This window comes from Macaca fascicularis, chromosome 1, assembly GCF_037993035.2.
Source record: "Macaca fascicularis isolate 582-1 chromosome 1, T2T-MFA8v1.1".
NCBI classification, from domain to species: Eukaryota; Metazoa; Chordata; class Mammalia; order Primates; family Cercopithecidae; genus Macaca; species Macaca fascicularis.
Genome location: NC_088375.1, coordinates 12,939,460 through 12,967,247, shown reverse-complemented (window position 1 = coordinate 12,967,247; position 27,788 = coordinate 12,939,460). Strand labels below are relative to the sequence as shown.

Genomic DNA, 27,788 nt, shown 5'->3' with positions numbered 1-27,788 from the left:
CTAGAGCTTCTTGCTCACCTGCCTTTCCGTAGTCAGACAGGTGGGAACTGGTAGTGACCAGCAGGGAGGCAGGGCCGGAGCGCTGTCCTGAGGCTAGTGCAGGTTCTCAGGGGAGTTCCAGGGCCCAGCCATGGCTGTCCCGCTGCTGCTGTGCCCACCGTCTTAGCCCCAGGCTAGCTGCTCGGCATGGAGTGATGGGGAGTGGAGGGCAGGGGTCATGACGGTGAGGGGAGAGCTGCCCAGAGAGGAATATTTGCAAGATCCAAGGCCCCTCAACAAAATCTCACTGCAAGCATCTTAGGGTTTTGCAAACAACAACGTCATGTGATCCCAAGGGCTGCTTTTTTCAGGCTGTTCCTGTTGGCCTTGCTTTTCCAGTGACAAGAGGAAAGCCGGTTCCTGGTTGGAAGGTCTGTCAGGGTCCTGACATTTGGCTGGCCAGTTCTCTCAGTACAGAAATAGCCCCAGCAGACTGTTTAGACAGTACCTGGGACAACAGGATTCCCCGAAGGCTGCAGAGGCTCGTAAATATTTCACTTTTTATGTTTCCTGCGGCTGAAGTTTAGAGTCCATTAACCTATGAGGACAGATGAAGCCCAAATGGTTTTACTCTGCAAGTGGGTTGATTATCTCAAGCTTGTGTGGGTCAGGATTTTAGGCCTGTGAGCCACATATGGTCTCTGTTGCATATTCCTTTTTTGAGACGGAGTCTTGCTTTGTTGCCAAGCTGGAGTGCAGTGGCATGATCTCAGCTCACTGCAACCTCCGCCTCCCGGGTTCAAGCGATTCTCCTGCCTGAGTCTCCCAAGTAGCTGGGACCACAGGCATGCGCCACCATGCCTGGCCAATTTTTGTATTTTTAGTAGAGACAGGATTGCACCATGTTTGCCAGGATGGTCTCGATCTCTCGACCTTGTGATCCACCCGCCTTGGCCTCCCAAAGTGCTGGGATTACAGGCATGAGCCACCGTGCCCAGCCGCATATATATATGTATTTTTAAACAACAACAGCAGCAAATGCAATGCATTAAAATGGTAAAAACCGTTCTTAGCTCACAGGCTTTACTGAAACAGCTTGTGGGATGGACTTAGCCTGCAGGCTTTAGTTTGCTGACCCCTGGGTTAGGACAGATTCACTATTTGTCACCAAGATCCCCCTCCACCATCATCACCTTTACCATTTTTGCTAAGGCAAGTCAGAAACAGGCTTCAGTTTCTCTCATGGTTTAGGGAGTTTCATGCATTCAGTGAACAAGCTGTAGTGATCCCTACACACAGGTGTCAGGGATCAGAGGTAGGAAGCTGGGATTTCTTCCCTGAAGGGCCACGGTCAATTGGGAAGGACAGACACAGGTAGAAAGGAGAGGGCTGGGAGCCACCTGTACCTCTGGCACATAGGAGGGACCCTCACCATGGCTGTCTGGGCTGGGGAGGCAGTCTTGACATCATGTGATATTATCAGCTCACTCTTTCCCTCGATTTTTTTCTTTTTTTTTTTGAGACGGAGTTTCCTTCTGTTGCCCAGTCCAGAATACAGTGGCGCAATCTCAGCTCACTGCAACCTCTGCCTCCCGGGTTCAAGTGATTCTCCTGCCGCAGCCTCCTGGGTAGCTGGGACTACAGGCACCTGCCACCATGTCCAGCTAATTTTTGTATTTTTAATAGAGACGGGGTTTCACCATGTAGGCCAGGATGATCTCGATCTCTTGACCTCGTGATCTGCCTGCCTCGGCCCCCCAAAGTGCTGGGATTACAGGTGTGAGCCATTGTGCCTGGCTTCCGTCCTCGAATTTTAAATGGCATACACACATATGAGGCTGAGCTACACAGTCTGCAAAACACAGGGTGAGAAAAAACCACACACACAGTGGAGTCCGCTCCGTGGGCTGTTCCCACCCCATAGGCTACTCTCCCTGGCGCCTTGGACTCTACTGCCACAGCTTCCTCGTAGCTGTCAGAGGTCATGTTGTCCCATCAGGCTGTGTGGCAGTCCGTTTGTAGTGCATGAGTCGTGGCAGATAAGGAGGGAAATGGGCAGGAGTGAGTGAGCCGTGCCGTGAGTCAGGCCCCATCAGGACCACACTCACTTTCTGGGAAGACAGCACACATCTGTCTCTGCGAGAGGGCTGCGTCCTCCCGGCTTTCACAAAGCAGCATAAAGTGCAGCTGGAACATGGAGATTCATTTCATTTATTCAACAGGTGTTTTTCTTTTTTTAATTAAAAAAATTGTATTGGCTGGGTGTGGTGATTTATGCCTGTAATCCCAACACTTTGGGAGGCCGAGGCAGGAGGATCGCTTGAGCCCAGGAGTTCACGACTATCCTGGGCAATGTAGTGAGATCTCATCTCTACAAAAAATTAAAAAATTAGCCAAGCATAGTACCTGTACCTGTACCAAGCATAGTACACACACCTGTAATCCCAGCTACTCCAGAGGCTGAGGTAGGAGGATTGCTTGAACTTGGGAGGTCAAGGCTGCAGTGAGCCGAGATCGCACCACTGCATTCCAGCCTGGGTGATAGAGCGAGACCTGTCTCAAAAAAATGTACTGGGGCCAGGCACAGTGGCTCGTGCCTGTAATCCCAGTACTTTGGGAGGCAGAGGCGGGTGGATCACCTGAGGTCAGTAGTTCCAGGCCGCCCTGGCCAACACGGTGAAACCCCATCTCTACCAAAAATACAAAAAACTAGCCTGGCAAGGTGGTGGGCGCCTGTAGTCCCAGCTGCTCAGGAGGCTGAGGCAGGAGAATGGCATAAACCAGAGAGGCGGAGCTTGCAGTGAGCTGAGATCCGGCCACTGCACTGCAGCCTGGGCAACAGAGCGAGACTCCATCTCAAAAAAAGAACAAGAAACAAAAATTAGCTAGGCATGGTGGGCACCTGTAATCGCAGCTGTTCAGGAGGCTGAGACAGGAGAATTACTTGAACCCGGGAGGCAGAGCTTGCAGTGAGCCAAGATTGCGCCATTGCACTGTAACCTGGGTGACAAGAGTGAAACTCTGTCTCAAAAAGAAAAAAAAATGTATTGGGCTAGGTGTGGTGGCTCACATCTATAATCCCAGCACTTTGGGAGGCTGAGGTGGGTGGATCATGAGGTCAGGCGTTCGAGACCAGCCTGGCCAACATGGTGAAACCCCATCTCTACTAAAAATACAAAAATTAGCTGGGTGCTGTGGCAGGCACCTGTAATCCCAGCTGCTTGGGAGGCTGAGGTAGAATTGCTCGAATCTGGGAGGCGGAGGATGCAGTGAGCTGAGATCACACCACTGCACTCCAGCCTGGGTGACAGAGCAGGACTCCATCTCAAAAGCAAAACAAAACAAAACAAATAAAAGAAAGATGTATTGAAGCAAAATTGACGCAATATGAAATTAACCATTGAATGCTTGCAGCTGAGTGATGTTCACTGCATTCACAGTGTTGCGCAGCTGTCACCCCTATCTAGTTCAGAACATTTTTATCACCCCCAAAGGAAACTTTATGCCCATTAAGCAATCACTCCCCAGTTCCCGTCGCCCCAGCCCCTGGCAGCCACCCATCTGCTTTCTATCTCTGTGGATTTACCTATCCTGAATATTTCATATCAAAGGAATCATACAATGTGTCTTCTTGTACGTCTTCCCCTTTCACCTAGCATAGTGTTTTGAGGTTCGTCACATTGTAGCGTTTATCAGAACTTCGTTCCTTTATGAGCTTAAATAATATTGCCCTGCATGAATAGAGACATTTTATTTATCCATTCATCCGCTGGTGGACATTTAGGTTGTTTCATCAGGCATGTTTGGGTGCTTGTTGTGTGCCAGACACTGTGCAGACTGTTTGAGGTCAGGTTTAGATTCTCCCTCCGTGGAACTCAGCCTTGAGCAGGGAAAACAGACTTCATGTCAATAATTTCTCCATTGTGCGATTGACTGGCTGATGTGACTTAGTGGCTGTCCTCACAGTAGAGATAGGAAGTGTGAGATGTTTTCAGGGGAAAAAAGAAGACTTAATTCATTCCTTTACCTCTGTGAGTCCCCCCTCTAGGATACGTGTTTTAAAAAGAACCAGTGGTTTTTGCTGCTATTTAAATGAAAGTCAAATCCAATTAAAAAATCTCACTGTAGGCCGGGCGCGGTGGCTCAAGCCTGTAATCCCAGCACTTTGGGAGGCCGAGGCGGGCGGATCACAAGGTCAGGAGATCGAGACCACAGTGAAACCCTGTCTCTACTAAAAATACAAAAAAAAATTAGCCGGGCGCGGTGGCGGGCGCCTGTAGTCCCAGCTACTCAGGAGGCTGAGGCAGGAGAATGGCGGGAACCCGGGAGGCGGAGCTTGCAGTGAGCCGAGATGGCGCCACTGCACTCCAGCCTGGGCAACAGCGTGAGACTCTGTCTCAAAAAAAAAAAAAAAAAATCTCACTGTAATGAAATCAAAATATTTCCCAAACACAGATACTCACTATGAAGCAGTGCCAGCATGGCTGTGGAGGAACTTCTTGGTGGAAGCCGCCACCTGTGATTTGGGCTGTCGGGTTTCCACCCACCATTGTCCGGGTCCTGCTCCTAGGGCCCCTTCCTTGGGTGCCACCAGGAGGCGAAGGCCTACGTTTAGGTTGACATAACAGGTGTATTTTCACCAGAATCAGATTCTGGGGCAACCAAGTGGGCTCCTGGCTAGTCTTGGGTTTTGTATGTGGAAGCCCCCAACCTCCATGTCCTCCTGGGCCCTGCTCCAGGTTAAGCTGGAATTTCTGGTCTGCCTGGTTTGTTCTCAGCGAATCATGGAGTCCAGACCAACATGAAGATGGAAGGGTGGTGCTGGGTAACCCCGACTCCTGCGCCGTGGGGCCGTGCACTGCACGCGTCACCCCTCCTCCCAGGACACACGGCCTGTCACGGCCTTCACAGCATATATAGTGTCTCTCCCAAGTTCTCTCTGCTTGGGGTCAGCTAGTCCCAGTTTTTTTCATTATTCCTGGAGGAATGTGGGTGTGTCTCCTGCCATCCTGGTTGCTGTTCCCGAAGGCCCCAGTGAGCTGGGACAGTGTCAGGAGCAGACCAAGGCCCTACCCCTAGTGAGGAGCTTCCCCCATTACCCACATGGCTTCTCCTCAAGGAGGCCCGATGATCATTCTCTCGGTGGCAGGACACAGGGAGTATCATCTAATACCAGACATGTCCAGCAAGGGCAGGAGTTCCCAGGGCAGCCTAAAACCTCAGACCTCTCCTCACTTCTGAAGCAGAAAGTTATTTTGTGAGGAGGGGAAAAAAACAAACTGGAGTATTTTCCCTGTGAATTTATTTTGTAGCTTTTGCTTAATTAGCCAGCAAGAATCAGGGCACAATGGTACGACACGACACACTGCCGTACGCGGCCCGGGACCCTCCTTCACAGGGCCATGGGGCCCCGCGGGCCAGCGCTTAGCCACCGGGAGAAACCCATCCTCTGTGCTTCTAAGGTGTCACCTTCCTTAAGTACATTTAGAACAATTAGGGGCAGGGCCCTCGCTGGTAAACTGTGAACTGCAACTTGTGGCTGAGCAGTTAAGAGACATAATAATGACGGTAGGGCCTTGTGTGGCCACAGCCCTTGTCATTCCCAAGGCCAAAGAGAGAGAATCCTGCCAGGGAGGCAGGTCGGAATTATTTGCCTCCACCTCTGTGCGGAACTGATGCTGAGACGGACTCCACCCAGGCGGTGGGCAGGCGGGCAGGCCGGTGCGCTTCTGTGGCTGAAGCGGCCGGGCCGCAGCCGTTCCTGCAGGGCTTCCAGGGCGGGGGACACGGGCTGCCCTGGGAAGGAACTTCAAGTCGTGGAGCTGTCAGAGTAGAAGCAGCTTAATGAATATTTGTCCCAATGCGTTCATCTTGTGGATAGACACTGAGGCCTAGAAAGGTCAATGGAGCTAACCAGGAACCAGCAACGTAGGCTCCTGGGGGTTGACCAGCCTTGCCCCGAATCCAGGTGCTCAGGGGACAAGAGACAAGTCAGAAAAGCAGGGAGACTGAAGGACGGCCTTTGGTGTGGCTTTAGGTTGACTTTGAGAGCCACAAAGGGTGTGGGTGGGAAGTGTGCTCTCTACAGAGTCCAGCCTCCTCGCGTGCTGCCTGCTGGGCTGACTTATCAATGTAGGGGCTCAGGGCCACCCCGAGTTCTGCCTTCTGGGGGGCCAGCCTGCATTGGCGCCGTTGGATGGAGTGAAGCTGTTTATGAGGACAGGGAGGCTCTCGTGAGCCGGTGGAGGGGTGGAGGAGGTGAGAGGTGCTTGCTGCCTGGGGAGCTGGGCTGCTGGGAACAGGAAGAAGAGGAGCCGTTGGGAAGGAGGGCAGCCAGTGGAGGTGCCCTTTATCTGTAAAGGTGAAGACCATTATCCATTATCATTTATGAAATGAGGAATGCCTTGTGAGGACTGACAGTAGGGACATTTTGGGTGGGAGCTGAACTCCTGTGTCATGGGGTGCACATACACAAACACATGCACACATACACATGCACACACATACACACAAACACACACGTACACACCTGAGGAAGGATCGTAGGTGCCAGGTGAGCTGAACAGGACCATGCAGCGGAGCTCTCAGAAGGGCCAGAGAAGGGCGCAAACACATCCAGGGGGCTCTGAGGTCTACAGAAATCCAGAGAGGCAATCATGGTTGGCCTCTGATCACATGGGAAGAAGCTTACTGAAGTCTGGGGGCCCCCATTCCAAGGGCCAGCACGAGGCTGGGAGCAGGCAGGACCAGCTTCTTGGGCCACTGCTTGCCATGGTCACAGGTGGGAGGTGATGCTGTGAACACCTGACCCTATATTCCAGTGACCCCTCTCACACCTGGCCAGCCTGGGACACAGACCAGGCACACCTTGGCTTCAGGCCACCGCCTCCCAGAACTTGATGGCATGGACAGCGTGCTTGCTTGCCTTTTCTGGCCAGTTACCTTCACTGCCACGGACACAGGACTATGAGTGGGGCTGTGGTGGTGGTTATCCAGGTCCTGAGTCCCTGGACCTACAGCCCACAGCTGACATTTGGAAGAAAAGAACATCCTAACGCAGGCGTAGAGGCGCTGCCCTTGCTCGCACTGTCTTGGAGACTCAGCCTCAAATGCAGATCCCCTCCCCGCCGCAGAGCCGCCTCGTGTATCTTCCGGGAACCCTGCAGAAAGGAGGACTCCGGTGTCTGGATTTCGGGGACTCTGACTGTCTTGTCGCCCTGCTCTGGTGAGTGAAGATGCTCAGCATATGGGAACAGACTGAAGCAGCTGACTAATGACTGTTGCCTGGGGAGACCAGGGCCTTGGGGTTTGCATAATTTCCCCAATATATCAGGAAGTGGGTAGCGCAGAGGGACCAGGAGAACAAATATCGAATGCGTCAGTGGTTCTTAACCTTTTTGAGTATGAAAGTTCCTTTTATGGTTAAGAAAGCATCTGTGGTCACAGTTGGTAGTCGTTGTGCATTTAGAATCATGGTTTGGGAACATATATAAGGACTAATAATACCAACAGCAGGGGTTGCAGCCGCCCACGTGGTACTTATCAGGTGGCAGGCATTTGTCTAAGTGCTCTGCATGTCTGTTAATTCACCAAACGCTTATGAAAACCAGGTGGATGGTGTTATTAGTCTCATTTTACAGATGAGGTACTTGAGGCACAGAGGGGTCAGGTGACTTTTCAAGGCCACACAGCCAACAATTGGTGGAGCCAGGATTCAAGCCCTGGTAAGCCAGCTCCAGATTCCACACTCTTAACCATCCCTCTGTATCCCTCTGCCAGAGAGGGCTACACAGCTATGGCCTGTTATATAGGAGTAGCGTCGTCTGTCAGTATACGTGGGGGACTGGTTCTAGGACCCCCAAGTATGTCCAGACCTCCACATACTCACATCACTGCAGAACCGGCATATACAAAGAGTTGGTCCTCCTTATACTCAGGTTTTACATCCTGAGAACATCATAGTTTTGATTCCCATTCAGTTGAAAAAAATCCATGTATAGGTACACCCATGTGGTTTAAACCCATGCTGCCCGGGGGTCAACCGTGCTGTGCCTTAGTGAAGATGCATGAACTAGACCTGTGTGTATCAACATAGATATATTCCAAACATCTAATCATGGGGAATAAACAAACTGCAGAAGGCTATGGAAGGTATTAATGCATCCATATAAAGTGCAGAACCGTGCCGGACAGTACACTGTATCATTCATGAATACCCGTGTACCCAGTGAAAGCCTGCCTGGGCTTAAAAACACCAAATTCGAGATAGTGATTACTTTCCTGGGAGCCAGCGGCACCAGGAGGGGCAGGCTGGGAGCTCCAGCAGTGTCATTTTTATTTATTAAACCACAGCTGGGGCCAGACATGGTGGCTCACGCCTGTAATCCCAACACTTTGGGAGGCTGAGGTGTGCGGATCACGTGAGGTCAGGAGTTTGAGACCATCCTGGCCAACATGGTGAAACTCTGTCTCTACTAAAAATACAAAAATTAGCTGAGTGTGGTGGTTGGGAGGCATGAGAATCGCTTGAACCCAGGAGGCAGAGGTTGCAATGAACCGAGATGCTGCCACTGCGCTCCAGCCTGGGCGACAAAAGTGAAACTCTGTCTCAGAAACAAACAAACAAACAAAATATAGCTGGAGCAAACGTGGCAAAGTGTTAAGGATGGAGTGCTGGGTGCATGAGTATTTGCTGTTATTTGTATATACATAAACGATTTTATAATATAAAATTTCAACTTGCCATGCATTTGTAACATTTTCAGATGAATTTGCATACATACGTTTTGAACCAGCGTGTGTGATAGAGACTGGTTTCTTTAGTCTGGAGTCTGTGCTTGGTGCATTGAGAGTTTCAGACCCCCCTCAGTTACTGCGAGGGTCCCCTCAGGGGTCTCAGCCCATAGGCAGGTAGGATCAGGATGCACCCCTTTTGAGGATAGGGGGATTATGAAGTGTCCAGAGAGTGGTGGCACAGAAGTGGAGACACTAGGGTGTCCAAATGTGGCTCCTGGCTTTGGGGAGATGATTTATAAAGTAAAATGGCTTCAGAGATTCTGAATCAAGCATGGTTTAGAAGCATCGTGCTTCGTTGGCTCATCACAGGCACTGCCGCCAGGGACATTGGAGGTGACTTCTGTTGAGTTTTGCTGACTGCACAGGAGACACTGTCATACCCACAGAGAACAGCAGGGGACATTTCTGCCAGAAACATCACTATGACATAGTAAAAATGATTGTAACCCAGCAACTCAGGAGGCCGAAATGGGAGGATCACTTGAGTCTAGGAGTTCAAGACCAGCCTGGCCAATGTAGGGAGACATCATCTCTAAAAAATAAAAGAAATTAGCCAGGCATTTGGGCCACACCTGTGTATAGTCCCAGCTACTCAGGAGGTTAAGGCAGGAGGATCCCTGGAGCCCAGGAGGATGGAGGCTGCAGTGAGCTATGATGGTACCACCGCACTCAAAGCTGGGTGACAGAGCAAGACCCTGTTTCTTAAAAACAAACAAACAAAAAGATTGTAAGACAGCAAATGTCAACTTGAGTTAGTAGTTGAAAAAAATAGGCTGGGCGGGGTGGCTCATGCCTATAATCCCAGCACTTTGGGAGGCCGAGGCAGGCAGATCACAAGGTCAGGAGTTCAAGACCAGCCTGACCAACATGGTGAAACCCCGTCTCTTTTCGTATTTGTAAAAATACAAAAATGAACCAGGCATGGTGGTGAGTGCTTGTAATCCCAGCTACTCGGGAGGCTGAGGCAGGAGAATCGCCTGAACATGGGAGGTGGAGGTTTCAGTGAGTGAAGGTCGTACCCACTGTACTCCAGCCTGGGCAACAAGAGCAAAAGTCCATCTCCAAAAAAAAAAAAAAAAAAATAGGCGAGCAGGAGTTCAAAGGGTGGGAACAAATCAGTGACGCGTGAACAGACTGATTTATGAGGGCAGGGGGCAGAGTCCAGCAGCTGCTCAAAGGCCTTTCTGCTTCTGTCGAAACAAGTACGTCACATGCAGAGTTCTAGGCCCTCCTGTGTCGTCCGAAGGATGGGGTGAAGGCCTGGGTTACCGAGGGGGCACGAGGCACCCACAGGTCCGGGATGAGGAGGCCTTGGCCCATTGTGGGAGCGGATGGTGCGGAAAGCCCATGAGGGCTCTTGAACATTCCCCAGCACCTGACAGCGGCCAGCTGGGGACATCTTCCAGTTGCAGCTCAGCCTTCAAAGTCAAAAGCCAGCATCACCCACAGCACCATCCCCAGATCCATTCTAGGTTCTGCTGAGGTTTTAGGTGGGACTTTCAAAAGCAGAAGAAACGATGCTAAAACTGAAAGGAATTTGCCACTAGGGTGAAGTGCTTTCTTTTCACCGGATGACAGACTTCAGGGTTTCTGATGAAAGTCACTGCAATTTCTTCTTTCTCCTTCAGGCCTGATTCTGCTCCCCTCCCCTGTCCTCCCATCCTTTTTTGCCACAATGGGGGAAGCCCTGAAAAACCCTGGTGTTTTCAGAGGCTGTGTGGAGCCCAAGGAAGGGGAGGGAAAGGAAGTGGGGCTGTCATTTACTGACCATTCAGTTCCTGATCGGGTTCCCCAAGAAGCAGCTGGGACTCTCCAACCTGAGCTCACTTCCCCTGGGGTCTCTGTGGTTAGGCAGATGGCACCCCCATGGCTGTCCCTGCCATGCTCCCTCAGACCCCTCCCTGCTGTGCTCCCTCAGACCCCTCCCTGCTGCCTCAGTTTCTTGGCCTCCACCCTTCCCTGCCTCCTGCCTCTCCCTGCCTACCCTTCTCTGGACCCAGGCTCCTTCTGTCTGCCTACAAGCATGCTCAGGTCTCCCCATCTTATAAACCAGGTCTGAACCCCCTGAAAACCTCTCTCTTGGATTTCACAAACATGCGCTTGTGGAATTATGCTCTTGAACTGACTCACTGCTCCCACTTCCTCCTGCTGCCATCCAGGGCCTGCCCGTTCCCCCTCCAGCCTCCCTGTCAGCTGAGCCCGCCCTTGGCCAGGCCCTATGGCAGCTCAAGGTGAAGCGGTCCGGTCTCTCAGCCGCACTGGACACCCTGACTGTCCCCTGCCCCGGGCCTCTCTCCCCTGTAGTCTTTGAGGCCTTTACCACTGAGGGGACTGCTCCTTGACCTCCTCCCTACTCTTAATTTTTTTTTTTAATAACAGCTTTATTGAGATACAATTCACATTTTCTGTGCTGTCCCTATCTCAAAGTGTACCATATTCAGAGTTGCGCAGTGACCCCACAGTCCACTGTAGACCTTTTGCACCCCAGAAGGAACCCCGTGCCTCTTAGTGGTCACCCTCTATTTCCCCGCCATGCCCTCCAGGCCCAGGCATCCTGAATCTGCGTTGGGCCTCTGATTTGTCTTCATTTTCACCTTCTCTGTCAACCCGTGGTCTGCAGCCTTTGTTTTGCTCTGTACCCCAGGGACCCCTCTCACAGCACAGGTCTGCATTCCAACTGTGCCAATGCTCCCCTGAAGCCCTCCACACCCTTACCCTGGATGGCAGCCTCTTCCTGACTGGTTCGCGCCCCAGCCCGGCCTTCTGCTGCCCTCCCCAGCTCCAGGCTCCTGCAGCACCTTCTCTCCTCATCCCCTCCCTCACCGCTCCTAAGTCCACATGCAGGTTCACACCTCCTCATGCTTCCCACACCTCCTCATACCTCCCACAGCTCCACACACACTTCACACCTCCTCATGCCTCCCACTCACACCTCTTCATACCTCCCACACCTCCACATGCTTTTCACACCTCCTGTTATGGCTTGGCTGTGTCGCCATCCAAATCTCAGCTTGAATTTTATCTCCCAGAATTCCCATGTGTTGTGGGAGGGACCCACAGGGAGGTAATTGAATCATGGGGGCCGCTCTTTCCCATGCTATTCTTGTGATGGTGAATAAGTCTCACAAGATCTGATGGGTTTATCAGGGGTTTCTGCTTTTGCTTCCTCATTTTTTCTCTCTTGTCGCCACCATGTAAGAAGTGCCTTTCGCCTCCTGCCATGATTCTGAGGCCTCCCCAGCCATGTGGAATTGGAAGTCCAATTAAACCTCTCTTTCTTCTCAGTCTTGGGTATGTCTTTACCAGCAGTGTGAAAACGGACTAATACGGTAAATTGGTACCAGGAGTGGGGTGTTGCTGAAAAGATACCCAAAAATGTGAAGTAACTTTGGAACTGAGTAACAGACAGAGATTGCAACAGTTAGAGGACTCAGAAGAAGACAGGAAAGTGTGGGAAAGTTTGGAACTTCCTAGAGAATTGTTGAATGGCTTTGCCCAAAATGCTGATAGTGATATGGTCAATAAAATCCAGGCTGAGGTAGTCTCAAATAGAGATGAGGAACTTGTTGGGAACTGGAGCAAAGGTGACTCTTGTTATATTTTAGCAAAGAGATTGGTGGCATTTTACCCTTGCCCTAGAGATTTGTGGAACTTTGAACTTCAGAGAGGTGATTTAGGGTATCTGGCAGAAGAAATTTCTAAGCAACAAAACATTTAAGAGGTGACTTTAGTACTCTTAAAGGCATTCAGTTTTAAAAGGGAAACAGAGCATAAAAATTCAGAAAATTTGCAGCCTGACTATACAATAGAAAGGACAAACCCATTTTCTGAGAAGAAATTCAAGCAGGCTACAGAAATGTGTATAAATAGCAAAGAGCCTAGTATTAATCCTCAAGACCATGGGGAAAATATCCCTAGGCTATGTCAGAGACCTTCACGGCAGCCCCTCCCATCATAGGCCCTGAGTCCCAGGAGAAAAAAGGGGTTTTGTGGGCCGGGCCCAGGGTCCCCATGCTGTGTGCAGCCTAGGGACTTCGTGCCCTGTGTCCCAGCTGCTCCAGCCATGGCTGAAAGGGGCCAATGTAGAGCTTGGGCTGTGGCTTCAGAGGGTGGAAGCCCCAAGCCTTGACAGCTTCCATATGGTATTGAGCCTGCAGGTGCACAGAAGTCAAGAACTGAGGTTTGGGAACCTCCGCCTAGATTTCAGAAGTTGTATGGAAATGCGTGGATGCCCAGGCAAAAGTTTGCTGTGGGGGTGGGGCCCTCATGGAGAACCTCTGCTGGGGCAGTGCAGAAGGGAAATGTGGGGTCAGAGCCCCCACATAGAGTCCCTACTGGGGCACCACCTAGTGGAGCTGTGAGAAGAGGGTCACTGTCCTCCAGACCCCAGAATGGTAGATCCACAGACAGCTTGCACCGTGCACCTGGAAAAGTCACAGACACTCAACACCAGCCCGTGAAAGCAGCCGGGAGGGAGGCTGTACCCTGCAAAGTCACAGGGGCGGAGCTGCCCAAGACCATGGGAACCTACCTCTTGCATCACCATGACCTGGATATGAGACTTGGAGTCAAAGGAGATCATTTTGGAGCTTTAAAATTTGACTGACTTGCTGGATTTCAGACTTGCATGGGCCCTGTAACCACTTTGTTTTGGCCAATTTCTCCCACTTGGAATGGCTGTATTTACCCAATGCCTGTACCTCCATTGTATCTAGGAAGTAACTAGCTTGCTTTTGATTTTACAGGCTCATAGGCAGAAGGGACTTGCCTTATCTCAGATGAAACTTTGGACTGTGGACTTCTAGGTTAATGCTGAAATGAGTTAAGACTTTGGGGGACTGTTGGGAAGGCACGATTGGTTTTGAAATATGAGGACATGAGATGTGGAGGGGCCAGGGATGGAATGATATGATTTGACTGTGTCCCCATCTAAATCTCAACTTGAATTGTATCTCCCAGAATTTCCATGTGTTGTGGGAGGGACCTGGGGGGAGGTAATTGAATCATGGGGGCCAGTCTTTCCTGCGCTGTTCTCGTGATAGTGAATAAGTCTCAGGAGACCTGATGGGATTATCAGGGGTTTCCGCTTTTGCTTCCTTCTCATTTTTTTCTCTTGCCACTGCCGTGTAAGAAGTGCCTTTTGCCACCACCCGTGATTTTGAGGCTTCCCTAGCCATGTGGAATTGTAAGTCCAATTAAACCTCTTTTTCTTCCAAGTCTCACATATGCCTTCATCAGCAGCATGAAAACAGACTAATACACCTCCTCATACCTCCCATGCCTCCACACTTTTCACACCTCCTCACACCTCCACACACCTCCCATACTGCCTCACACTTCCTACACCTCCCATATCTCCACACACTTTTCACACCTCTTCCCATCTCCTCCTACCTCCCGCACCTCCCCATGCATTCCTACACCTCTCATACCTCCTCACACCTCCCATGCCTCCTCACACTTTTCAATACCTCCTCACACCTCCCATGCCTCTACACACCTCCCCATGCCTCCCCACACTTCTCACACTTCCCATACCTCCTCACACCACTGGTACTTATTACTGACATGTCTGTCTGCCTGTGTATTTCTCTGGGACAGGCCCAGCTTCTCCTTCTTTTTACAATTCTTGGGTCCAACCCAGTGTCTGGTGCAGACTTAATGCTGAGTATCAGTTGACCTGACTTGAACACCAGCAGTCGGAAAGCCAGGATGATGTAAATTTTCATCTGGCCTCATTTGTTCCTTAGCCTCTCATAGGGGTCACATCTCCCTCTTTTTCATTCTCGTACATCTGGGGACACTGAGCAGGGAGTGCCCACTCTGTCAAAGCACCAGAGAGTATGACAACAGAATTAATGTCTGCTTCCCCACAGGAGCCGTCGCCCCTCCCAGCCAAGTTCCTGCCAAGGTCAGTGGGAGCCAGTGCAGACTGGCAGAGATGGGCAGCCGGATATGAGAGCCCGGCCAGTCAGAGAGCCAGGGTGAGCCAGGAGGTTTAGCTCAAGTTCCGGACACCCATCAGTCTTTAGTACAGTCTCTCAGAACACACAGGGAGTGGGTGGGAGAGTTTATATTTCTGTTTTTGAAAACTTGGTTTATGCCCTTTAATTAACGAGGGCAAAAGTTGTACTGAAATTATATGTGTGTGTGCTGATATTATCTATATAATAAGTTATATAGATAATGTAAGTGCATATATATATTATTTCAGTTTCACATGCCAGGAGTTAAAACACAACTTTAAGGAACTTAAGTTTAGGGATTAACTTGAAGGATTAAGGAAGTTTCTAAGCACAGCTTGAATAGTGCCCAGATGAATTCAAGAGAGAGAGAGAGAGAAAGAGATAGATACATAGATGGATGGATGCATGGAGTTTCGCTCTTGTTGCCCAGGCTAGAGTGCAATGGTGTAATTGTGCAACAGTTCAGCTCACTGCAACCTCTGCCTCCCGGGTTCAGGCAATTCTCCTGCTTCAGCCTCCCAAGTAGCTGGGATTCCAGGCATCTGCCACCACACCTGGCTAATTTTTATAGTTTTAGTGGAGACAGGGTTTCACCATGTTGGCCAGGTTGGTCTTGAACTCCTGACCTCTGGTGATCCACTTGCCTCAGTCTTCCAAAGTGCTGGGATTACAGGTGTGAGCCACTGCACCCAGCCCGAATTCAAGGTATATTGCCACAAATTATAAGAAGTGGATAGAGTTTTTCAAAATCATGGTCAAGGCTTTTATTTTGATGTTGTTAGCACTGTGGCTTTGAGCTTGGGAGGATCAAAATGACTGATTTAACATCAGATTGTGCCTTGATATGCTGATGACTTTTTCCCTTCAGGCAGGGAGGTGGATCTAGTGATGAAATGAGTGAGGGTTTGTGAATTATCCGCTTCTTGGCTGGCGTAAGTCATCCTTTCCTTTCAGGGCTAGAATGGTGAACTCCAGGGTCCTCTTGTACTCAGTGCATTGCTTGATCTGTGTTCATGTTCGTGGGGTAAAGGCTGGGGAGCATCTTAAAGTTGCTGCTGCTTCTCCTTTGTTGTTGTTGTTGTTATTGTTATCATCACTCTTATTAAGGCTGCCGTGAACCTTCTGTTCATACTTGGTTCCATAGCACAGTGCTTTGCAAACTCTATTCCCGGGAACACGCATTAGGAAGACTGTAATTGGTCAAATAAATTTGGAAAACCACTGTCTACCGTATGTTTCTCTTGAAGGTTGACAATGTATCTGCCTTTGAAAGGCTCTGAGAATTCCTGCAGGGGGAGACAGTTTTCCTAGCAGTTTCTGAACTTGTTTGATCACATGACATTTATTTTCAGTAATATTTCTTACTAATTTCCAGTTCTGCTGGGACAGCTTGAGGAGGCCTGCCTCAGAATAAATTCTTACAAGTGGAATTGTTGGGGCAAAGCATATGAACATTTATGTATGGTGGCCTGGAGCGCTGCAATATAGCTGCTTTATGTGTTGGGTAAGAGTAATCCAGGAGCGTTGAACTGAGTTCCCTACCACTCAGTAAACCCCACTAAGTGGGCAAAATACCAAAACAGATTTTTATATTGAACGGGTCAAACACTTTTTTAAAAATTCTGTAGTTTCTTCTTCTTACTTTGGCATTTGTGAAGAAGCCTCAGTTATTAAAAGCAAGATCCCTCAGGACTGTTTAACAGAAGGGCATTGTTCTACGTTGCATGAAATCAGTAGCATATTTTGTAATGGAACTTTGGAGTCATGTATTAATCTGTTTCTTGTTTCTAAGAGAGGTTGTTTGGTAACATGTCCTTTTATGGGTATCAGAAAAATACCAAAGGTGATGTGTCTTGACTGAAATCCCGTGGGGGGTTGTCAGATAAAGCAGAACCAGGACTTCTTTAAAGGAGGGTCGCTGTACTGAGCCATCTGTTGCGCCATTACCAGAGAAAAACATTTTAATATATACATGGTGTAAACCCCTACCTCTTACCTATTTCCAAAAAGGATTTATGACAAAGAGAAAACTCACAGCAGAACCAAATAATTCTTCTAGAAGGTTGGAAGGCTCACCTGTGAAGCTCGGAGGAGGTTATAAAAGGGAAGAGGTGCTTACTTAAAAGTCTTTAGGAATGACGGGGCACAGTGGCTCACGTATGTAATCCCAGCACTTTGGGAGGCCAAGGTGAGTGGAGCACTTGAGGTCAGGTGTGAGCCACCGTGCCTGGCCATCATAAGATCATTATTTTATGGTTTTTTTTTAAGAGCTGAGGCCTCACACTGTGTTGGCGAGGGTGGTCCCGAACTCCTGGGCACAAGCGATCCTCCCACTTCAGCCATCTCCCTGAGAAGCAGCGGAGAGTGGATGTGACCGGGGATTCATGAGGCAGAGGAGGACCAGGTGGATATGCACGTTGAGCACTGGGGTTCAGGAGCTTCAGGGGGCTGTGGGAGGAAAGGCCCCGAGGCTGAGGGTGGGTTTAGGAACTCCATGGAGAGCAGTTTGCTTGCAAGTGGGGAATCTGAGTCTTCTTTCCCCACCCCAGCTTCATTGAGGTATAATTGACAAAGATGGAATATATTCAAAGTGTGCACTGTGATGTTTTGATAATACATATACATGAGGAATGATTCCCACAGTCAAGCTAGTTAATAACATATCCATCACCTTACATAGTTGCGCACCCTTGTTTTGTGGTGAGAACACTTAAGATCTCTCTTAGCAAATTTCAAGTATACAATGCATTGTTACAGACTGTAGTCACCACGCTGTGGAACTCGCCAGGACTTACTCAACATGGCTGGAGGACACTACGCTAAGTGAAAGAAGCCAGGCACAGAAAGACAAATAGATCCCGCTTATATGTGGAATCTAAACAGGTTCGAACTTGTAGAAATAGAGAGTACAGTGGTGGTTGCCAGGAGCTGGGGGATGAGGGGGCTGTGGGGGGAGAATGGAGAGATGTTGGTCAAAGAGTCCAGACTTGCTGGAATGGGGGTCTTCAGCTACTCGACAGATTGTTTCTGAAAAGCTATCCTGTCTCCTCCAGTCTTCCACACCCTTTCTGTCTTCTCCCAGTACTGTACTGCAACCCTATTAAACCCCAGGGATCCGTGTGCTCATGTATAACTGCTCCACGGGCTACCCCAGTCCCCAGAGACCCCCCCGCCCACTGAGATCCCCATGAGCCTGGGCCCCTGCTTGAATCTCCAGCACATGCTGTAGCAGTAGCAGCCTCCCTGTCTGGGGAGTGGAAGCGTGCGTGGACGTCTACTTTCTGCCTCCTCTTCACCTTCTCTAAGGCTCTGCCAGGCTCTCTGCCATCCAGTGTGTGTGGGCAATTCAGCAATTGTGAAGACTTAGAAAAGAGCTTGAGAAATGCCAGTCTGCAATATTTCTCTTTTAGAAAACAGTCCAGTGTAATACTTCCATAGTCCAGAGACGTTTTGTTATTTTAAATGTACTGCAATGTTTGAGACCTGGGTAGGCAGACACTTACTAATTTGGTGCCAGCAAAAATGCTAATAAAGAGAGTGGACTGCTTATCTTAAATAAGAATCTTAAGGCCGGGTGTGGTGGCTCATGCCTGTAATCCCAGCACTTTGGGAGGCTGAGGCTGGTGGATCACCTGAGGTCAGGAGGTCGATACCAGCCTGGCTAACATGGTGAAATCCCATCTCTACTAAAAATACAAAAATTAACTGGGTGTGGTGACACCTGTAATCCCAGCTACTCGAGAGGCTGAGGCAGAAGAATCACTTGAACCCAGGAGGCAGAGGTTGCAGTGAGCCGAAATGGCGCCATTGCACTCCAGCTTGGGCAACGAGAGTGAAATTCCATCTCAAAAAAAAAAAAAAAATCTTAAGAGAAATACTTGGCCATGGTAGACTAGTAATACATTTACTTTTGTTTTCTTTTTTTTAACCATCCTTTACTGTTAAAACTGTATGTGCAATATAAGAAATATTTGGCATAACAAATGTGGATGTTTCCATTACAAAATACATGCCCCAGCACCGGGGGCTGCACGGGCAGAGGAATTCCCAGTGATGGTATCAGTCTGGTTCTGTCAACCTGCCATGTTTTTCTGTCGTTGCAGGTGATTTTCAAAGCCAAGTCAAAATATTCTCCAGAATTACTCAAATACCGGTAAGTACCGCGGGGCATCCCTTTCTGTGGTAGAAGGGGAAAGTGCTGACATGTGAGTCTCATCTCTCCGTCAGGGTTTGCACACATCGCTGCTCTGTGAGCCGCCAGAAGCAGTCCTGCCTGCTGGCTGGCTGCCCACAAGCACCGTGTGCATTGCCGGTGACAGTCAGGTCATCGAATCATGACTTCATGAATCATGGGGGCTTGCATCATACTTACCCAGTTCGGAAACAAGAGCCTGGTGCCTTTCCTAACAGGAGGAAACAGATGGGAATAAAATAGGTGTATGTTGCCTCTAAACCTTTCTGAGAAGTAAGAGCCTCAGCAGAAGGAAACAGGGTTCCTTGAAGATGCGGTGCTTTGTCAGGTGCTCCCCGTTCCCCATCCTGCCCCTCCCATGCTCCCAGTGCAGGTGCAGTTGCAGGTGTAGGTGCAGGTGCAGCTGCAGCTGTGGAAGGGCCTTGCCCCTGCAGCCTACCACCTGGTGGCCTTACGTGCCTTGTCTCAGCTGCTGGTAGGCTCCGGCTCCTTGTTTTTCGGAACTTCAGAGCCCATTGAACCCTAAGTTGCTACACAGCTACTTGAAAGGTATCCATCCACATCCAGGAATACCGTTCTGACCATTCAGTGCTCAGTTAGGCACCACGAGGAAGAATGTATTATAGTTGAGAAGTGGACACTATATTTGTAAAGATGGCTTAACACAAAGGCTTGCAGAATCAGGCAAAGCAGGATATGTAACATGCCAAAAGCATGGACACCGGGAGGCATGGACATTTTGTGGAAGAAGAGAGGCTTGTGCCAGAGTGTAATCTGGAAGGGAACCTCTTAAGTTATGTGAAGAGGGGGATCTGCATGTTTTTTTTTTTTTTTTTTTTTGAGACGGAGTCTTGCTCTGTCCCCCTGGCTGGAGTGCAATGGCGCGATCTCGGCTCACTGCAAGCTCTGCCTCCCGGGATCACGCCATTCTCCTGCCTCAGCCTCCCGAGTAGCTGGGACTACAGGCGCCCGCCACCTCGCCCGGCTAATTTTTTTTTTTTATATTTTTAGTAGAGACGGGGTTTCTTGACCTTGTGATCCACCCGCCTTGGCCTCCCAAAGTGCTGGGATTACAGGCGTGAGCCATCGCGCCCGGCCTGCATTTTCCTATGTAGGGGTTCATAGCTCTCCCCAGATTTTCAAAGAGGCCTATGACTTTCCTAAGGCCAAGAACCAGTGGCTTAAAGAATAGTCAGGTTTGGCCGGGCATGGAGGCTCACGCCTGTAATCCCAGCACTTTGGGAGGCCAAGGTGGTCTGATCACTTGAGGTCAGGAGTTCGAGACCAGCCTGGCCAACACAGTGAAACCCTGTCTCTACTAAAAATACAAAAACTATCTGGGCGAGCTGGCGCACATCTGTTGTCTCAGCTACTTAGGAGGCTGAGGTGGGAGAATCACTTGAGCTCAGGAGGCAGAGGTTTCAGTGAGCCAAGATTGCACCACTGTGCTCCAGCCTGGGCAAGAGAGTGAGAATCCGTCTCAAAAAAAAAAAGAATGGTCAGGTTTGACTGGGGTTGGGGGAGGAGAGCAGCCCTCTGGAAGAGGCGAGGGGGTGCAGCGTGGGTCCAGGGGTTCTGGCGTCTCTGCCCAGGAGAACTCCACTGCCTCTGGCAAACATTTCTGAAAAGGTGACTCTGGCCATCACCTCCTTGGGTCAAAATGAAAAATTATTTTGTCATTTTTTAAAATATGTTAAATCGTATACATATTTTATTTAAATATATATCATCTAAAAATACATAAAGACTTTTTACTTAAAATTCTGAAGGTGTAATAGTTTAATCCTGAGTTTATATCCAAGGAAACCAGTTCAGAAAGTTTCTCTGAAGTTCAGAAAGTTCTGTGAAGGTGCCTGGGCCAAGATATAAGTCCCAAGACTCACCATCCCGGGCTTTGTTTTGTTTTTCACCTGATCTTGCTGTCTCCCTTCACTGCTTTGCACGTGGCTCAGTTCACGTCTCTGCCAGACTCAGGTGGAACCTCAGCATCTGCTATGAAATGATGTTGGTCCCAAGGAGAGCAATTTAAAGTGCAGGTTGAGTGTCCCTAATTTGAAATGCTTAGGACCAAAAGTATTTTAGATTTCAGATTGGATTTTGAAATATCTGCATATACAGGCTGGGCACAGTGGCTCACTTCTGTAATCCTAGCACTTTGGGAGGCTGAAGAGGGTGGATCATTTGAGGTCAGAAGTTTGAGACCAGTCTGACCAACATGGTGAAACCCTGTTTCTACTAAAAATACAAAAATTAGCTGGGTGTGGTGGCAGGCGCCTGTAATCCCAGCTACCCAGGAGGCTGAGATGGGAGAACTGCGTAAGCCTAAGGGGTGGAGGTTGCAGTGTGTGGAGATCACGCCACTGCACTCCAGCCTGGGCAACAGAGCGGACTCTGTCTCAAAAAAAAAAAAAAAGGAAAAAGAAATATTTGTGTATACATAATGAGAGATGAGGGGATTGGATGGGACACAAGTCTAACATGAAATGTATTTATGTTTCAGATACACCTTATACACATCTCCTGAAGGCAATTTTATACAGTATTTTTAATAATTCAGCATAAAACAGTTTTAACTGTTTTGACTGCAATCCATCACATAAAGTCCGGTGTGGAATTCTCCAATTGTAGCATCATGTTGATAGATGCTCAAAAAGTTTCAGATTTTGGAGCATTTCAGATTTTGAATTTTCAGGTTAGGGATGTTCAACCCGTATAAAGTACAAGTAGACAGTTCCCTCTCTTCTCCAGTAACAAAATAGTAGCCTCGCCTCTGCATCTATAGTCTTTGCCCTGCATGCCCCCAACCAGAAATGTACGTCAAAGCATGAGTGAAGATGGGTGTGGAGAACATTCTGTCTGATTAGATCATGGAACTGATTTTATCTTGGAAGCAGTTGAGGCTAGGGTAATTAAGTGTCTTCTAAAGGTGGAATATGAAAGCACTGGTCAGAAGGGAAATTGTTTAAAAAGCTTTCAACCTCTGAGCACAAGGACTGGGGTCTTCAGGTGAGAAGATATGTGCGTGGGGCAGTCCTCGCTTGATCCTTGAGCCAAAGTGTACCTCAAAGACAGGCTGTGCTGACAGTTATGGCTGCATTTTATTGGGAAGGGATTTGCAGAAATGAAGGGAGAAGATGGGGAGAAATATAATTGGATCCAGATGTTAAAAATGAGATGTTTGGGACCCGGCACGGTGGCTCATGCCTGTAATCCCAGCACTTTGGGAGGCCGAGGTGGGCAGATCACCTGAGGTCAGGAGTTCAAGACCATCCTGGCCAACATGGTGAAATCCCGTCCCTACTAAAAATAGAAAAATTAGCCGGGCGTGGTGGTGCACACCTGTAATCCCAGCTACTTGGGAGACTGAGGCAGGAGAATCACTTGAACCCAGGAGGTCGAGGTTGCGGTGAGCTGAGATTGCGCCGTTGCATACCAGCCTGGGCAACAAGAACAAAAACGCCATCTCAAAAAAAAAAAAAAGAAAAAAAAAAGTGAGATGTTTGGGCCAGTGAAGTTGGAGAGTTCCTTGAAACAGGAGGGTGAAGTTTCAATGGGAGATGCCTGTTAACCCAGTCCTAGTGATTTTGTTGCCAAATGTAAAGAAATACTAGGAGTTATTCCTGTGTAGGCACATCTTTAGTCTCATCTATAGAATTCCTCAGTTCTCTTAAACCAGACGCCACTAGAGACATTTCAGGCCACAGTCTGTCCCTTGAGATGATTTGGTATGTTGGCTTCTAAATAGATTGGCTTCTCTAATTTAATCATGACTCCCTTGAAATAAAACATGAGCCATTGGTCTAGAACTAGTTGAAACTTTCCACTCCAATCTATTCCTGTGGTAATTCACTGGTTTTGAAGATAATTTATATTCAGCTCAGCCAAGAACCACTTTATTTTTCACTTAAAACCTCCTCTGCCCTCCCACATCTGCTAGCTCGAGTTTTGCTGGAGTGGAAGGCAGTTTGATTCAGGCTTTCTCTTTCTCAGTCTGTGTATTTTAATTTATTTGGTTTAAGAAATGTGAACATTGGGCATGGGAGTGCTCAAGAACACGTTGATTTTAAACATTTTCAACTGTTTGCCCTCTAGCTTTGTGATTTTTTAAATAAGTAAAAAATATAGTGAGCCAGGTTTTCTTTTTTTTTTTTTTTTTAAAGAGACAAGGTCTCAACCGGGCTGGAGTGCAGTGGCGGTGGTGCAGTCATAGCTCACTACAGCCTTAATCTCCTGGGCTCAAGCGATCCTCCTGCCTCAGCTTCCTAAGTAGCTGGGAATACATGTGTACGTCGCTACATCCAGCTACCAAAAAAAAATTTTTTTTTGTAGAGACAGTGTCTTGCTATGTTGCCCAGGCTGGCCTTGAACTCCTGGACTCAAGCAACTCTCCCTCCTCGGCTTCACAGAGTGCTGGGATTATAGGTACACGCCACCACGCCTGGCCTGCTTTTCCGTTTCTTTAAGTGAAAAAGCAGTGGCTTATGTTTGTAATCCTAGCGCTTTGGGAGGCTGAGGTGGGAGCATCACTTGAACCCTGGAATTCAAGACCAGCCGTGACAACAGAGCAAGATCCCATTGCTACCAAAAAAAAAAAAAAAAAAAAAATCAGCTGGGCATGGTGGTGCGCGCCTGTATTCCCAGCTACTCAGAATGCCGAGGTGAGAGACTTGAGCCTAGGAGATTGAAGCTGCAGTGAGCTGTGATGGCACTACTGCTCTCTAGCCCGGTGACAGAGCAAGACCTGACCCCCCCCAAAAAAAAAAAAAAAGGGAAGAAAGGGAGGGAACAAAAGAGAAAGGAAGAAAGGAAGGGAAGGAAAGAGAGAGAAAGGAAGGGAGGGAGGGGAACAGAAAGAGGAAGGAAGGAGGGAGGGAGGGAAGAAGGAAGGAAGGAAGCGATGGTATTGAGAGATACATTTAAAGCATGCTTTACAGCCCCTTGCTTCTGTCGCCTCCCAGTGGGAGGTGGTCAGGCGCTGCTGTGTTGGCTGCCTTGAAGACTCGCCTCACGCCTGCATCTGCTGACCAGCAGCACTGATCCTTCTGGTCCTACAAGCAAAGTGGTCTTCCCAGATGTGGGGTCACACTGATTGTTTTATTTCTTTGGGTCATTTCTGTCATCATGCCAAGATGAGCTATTTATCCTGGCCCTATGGTTTAGGTTAAAAAGAAGTAGTTTTGGGGGCAATGTACAAAACTCTGTTTCTGTGAAAACATACTTTTTTGATACAGTTATTCTGGCCCCCTTTTAAAACTCTCTCACTACACCTCCAGGTCACTCCCTTTCTACCACAGCTGCAGGCATAGAGGGAAAAAAACTTGTTTTGCAAGATGGTTTTGCATTATATAAGTGATAACAAGCGTATTAGGAAAAAAATTATAAAATAGAAAAAGATAGACATTTTGTGAATATAGACATGTGGAAAGAAAAAAAGCAAGTCCACTGAACCTTCCTTCCTCCCAACATAAACCCCCCTCCAGCCCTAAGGAAATACAATGATGTCTGTATTGCATTTCCAATTTTGCATCCTGACTTTTTAACTTGATGTTAGATCACACATATTTTTTCCATATTGTTTCAAATCTCCCAACACAGCCTGCTTTCTTAAGATAATAACAGGCTTTTGTTTAGTAGACTAAACAAAGCCTCCTAAAGGCTCAGAGAATAGGATTTGATACATAAAAATCAAGGGGGAGGAAGGTTCCAGGCAGAAAAATCAGCTTGCAGAAAGACAGGAGGTGGAGACACCCGGACATGTTTAAAACATGGAGTTGACTGGGTGCGGTGGCTCACGCCTATAATCCCAGCACTTTGGGAGGCCGAGGCGGATGGATCACGAGGTCAGAAGATCGAGACCATCCTGACTAACACGGTGAAACCCCATCTCTACTAAAAATACAAAAAATTAGCCGGGCATGGTGGCGGGCGCCTGTAGTCCCAGCTACCCGGGAGGCTGAGGCAGGAGAATGGCGTGAACCCGGGAGGCGGAGCTCGCAGTGAGCCGAGATCACACCACTGCACTCCAGCCTGGGCAACAGAGCCAGACTCCGTCTCAAAAAAAAAAAAAAAAAACAAACAAAAAAAAACATGGAGTTGACCAGCTTGATTAGCATGTAGCCTGTCCATAGATTGAGCTGCCTCTTGAGTGCTTGGGTCTGGAAGATGCAGGGTGGGGCTTTAGGGCAAAGGTGAATTAGGAAACTACATTAGTTCTGGTCAGAGGCATGAGACAGTGTGTGGGGCTGTCACAGGAGGCATGGATAGAGTGGGAATGAAGAATCTACTGACCTTGACAATGGATTACATAGCGGGTGGATGGAATCAAAGCAGCACGTTACAGTTAAAGAGTCTATGAAAAGCTATGGCACCTTTAACAGAAATAGGAATACTTAGAGGCGTGTTAGAAGAGGGACACAGGCTGGGCGTGGTGGCACGCACTTGTAGTCCTGGCTACTCAGGAAGCTTAAGCGGGAGAATCGCTTGAGCCTGGGAGTTCAGGGCTGCAGTGAGCTAGGATTGCATCACTGCACTCCAGCCTGGGTGACAGAGCAAGACCCCAACTCAAAAAAAAAGGACATTCGGAATTGAGTTTGGGACATGCTGGCTTGAGGGGGCAGGGCCTCCGAATGGCAGGCTGTTAGGGACATGAGTCTGGAACTCAGATCAGAGTCGTGGCTTGAGACAAAAGATGTTTGAAGTCAGTCGTACAAAAGTCATGATTGAAGCTACAGAAAAAAGCATATTTTCTGAGGAAGAGTGAAGGCCAGGTGCAGTGGCTCACAGCTATAATCCCAGCACTTTGGGAGGCCGAGACGGGAGGATCACTTGAGGCCAGGAGTTCGAGGCTGCAGTGAGCCATGCTTGTGTCACTGCATTCCAGCCTCGGTGACACAGATGCTGTCTCTTAAAAAATACAGAAAATCCTAAGAGAAAACAAATTTTCTACTCATTAAGTGGAAGCGAATGATCATCAAGGCCTTCATCCTCATTGTGTTTATGCTGAGTAAGTGGAGGAGGAGGAGGGAGAGGAAGGCCTTGCTGTGTCAAGGGTGGCAGTGGAGGAAAATCCATACATAAGTGGCCCTGCACAGTTCAAACCTGTATTGCTCAAGGGTCAGCTGTATTTCAAACAGCACCCACAAGGAATCATCTGGAAAACGTAAGTGGCTGCTTATGTGGAATGTGTGTACACACCAGCAAGGGTCCAGAAACAATAGGGCCATGGCCAGCCGGTTCTAGATGTTTCTATCTAGCGCTCTTCACAGAAGCACAGCAGATAAAACAATAAAAGCAGGGCTTTTGAGAATCTGGAATACAGATTTTTGGTAACTCCCAAGTGGCCCTGCCTTTGTTTCTCTCCACAGCTCCTTTGGCCCATACCCCCCTCCCCTGATTCCCCCATCACTGCGAGAACATGGGGCAGAGCACGTGAAAACCTGTAAGCCAGACGCTGCCCTCAAAGCTCCACAGGCATGATTTCCCTGGCCCGCTCCATGGACCCAAGAGACTGACACGGAACACCTCCAGCTCTAGAGAGGAGGAAGCAGCGGGGCTTGCTTGGTTAGGCGACTGGCTCAAGGTCTCATGCAAATTTCAGTTTCCTGATTCTGACCTCCTACACCCAGGGCTTTACAACAGGTTCCAGGAGGAGAAGAAGCACTGCCACGTTGAATGCAGTGTTCCATAGTGCAAGGTGATCCTGACCGTGGAAACATGAGAACATGAAGCAAAGAGTGTGTCATAGAATTGAAAGATAGGGCATTTAGTGGGAGCCCGGCATGGCATTTTGAGGCTGGGGATGTGGGACGGTGGGGCTGCCCCTCTCATGCCCACAGTCTGGTGGGGAAGAGGTTGGAGGTGCGGAGGGAACAGCAGGGCCTGTGACATGAATGGAGGGGACTTGCTCAGCGATCAGGGCCTAGAAAAGAATCTGTCCATGACAAATCATTAATGTCTGTTTGAAAAGCTCTGAGCGCATCATGACACGTGAGGTCAAATCCCCAAGACTTCACAGCGCTCCCCATCATCACACAGCTCTTGGGGGGTGGGGGACGCTGTTCCCATCCCACTGCAGCCATGCTGGGGTGGCGGCTCCCCTCCTGCATGTCCGACTTGCTCATCTGTCTGATGCAAGTATTGTATCGCTCCTCCAGGGCACACACGTTCCTTACTGTGGCACCTTCCTGCCCCCCCTGAGCTGCTTGGAGGCCCGGGCCGCCTCGTCTTCATCCCACTCTCTCAGCACGGGCCTGATGAGCAGCCAGCCCCAGGGCTGTGCAGTGAGAAGCCTGCAGTCTTTTTCGCCTCCCCAGAAAGTTGTTTAATTCCCCTGTGATGGGTCGTTTCCCCACTAGCCAGGGGAAGACCTAGCAGCTGCTGTGCTAGAGCATTCATAGGAAATAAAAGGGCAGCTCTTGAGAGCTGATGTCATGCTTTTTGGACTGACTCCTTCCTTCTTCCCTCCCTCTTAAACCTTCTTCATGGAGACCCTGCCACCTACAGCGTGGATGGAGAGAGTGGAAATGGGGAGTCTCATTTTCCACGGGACTTTCTGTCTGGGGAGACGCAGGCATTGATCAGATGGTCGCCCGTCTGTTTTGTTATAAACTGTGATGAGTCTGTGAAGTTAAAATACAGGGGACCAGGAGAGCAGATGTCAGAGAAACCTGACTGCCTGTGTACCCATGGTGTGTGTGCATGTGTGGAGGTGCAGGGAGAGTCGGGGCGTGTTTGCTGCAGTGCTGTTTGAGCTAAGATCTAGAGGATGAGCGGGAGCCAGGTAGACAAAGTTCTTTGGTAGAACTGGGTTCTGAAAGTTATGTGAGAGATTTTGCCAGTGGGTCGTACATTATTAA

General features: G+C 49.0%; 1 protein-coding gene and 1 long non-coding RNA gene across 3 annotated transcripts in view; one reads left to right on the top strand and one right to left on the bottom strand.

Annotated features, from left to right (window-relative positions):
- GPR137B (G protein-coupled receptor 137B) overlaps positions 1-27,788 on the top strand; it is a 68,177-nt gene that overhangs the window by 7,469 nt on the left and 32,920 nt on the right. For both annotated transcript variants that reach the window (XM_005539723.5, XM_074039058.1), the window contains exon 2: positions 18,845-18,894. In XM_005539723.5, the coding sequence (XP_005539780.1) occupies positions 18,845-18,894 (50 nt within the window). The remainder of the gene's footprint in view (positions 1-18,844; positions 18,895-27,788) is intronic.
- On the bottom strand, positions 5,268-7,238 carry LOC141410290 (uncharacterized). The gene is made up of 2 exons (XR_012434799.1): positions 6,509-7,238; positions 5,268-6,332 (listed from the first exon to the last, which is right to left on the bottom strand). It is a non-coding gene; the product is annotated as an uncharacterized lncRNA (long non-coding RNA).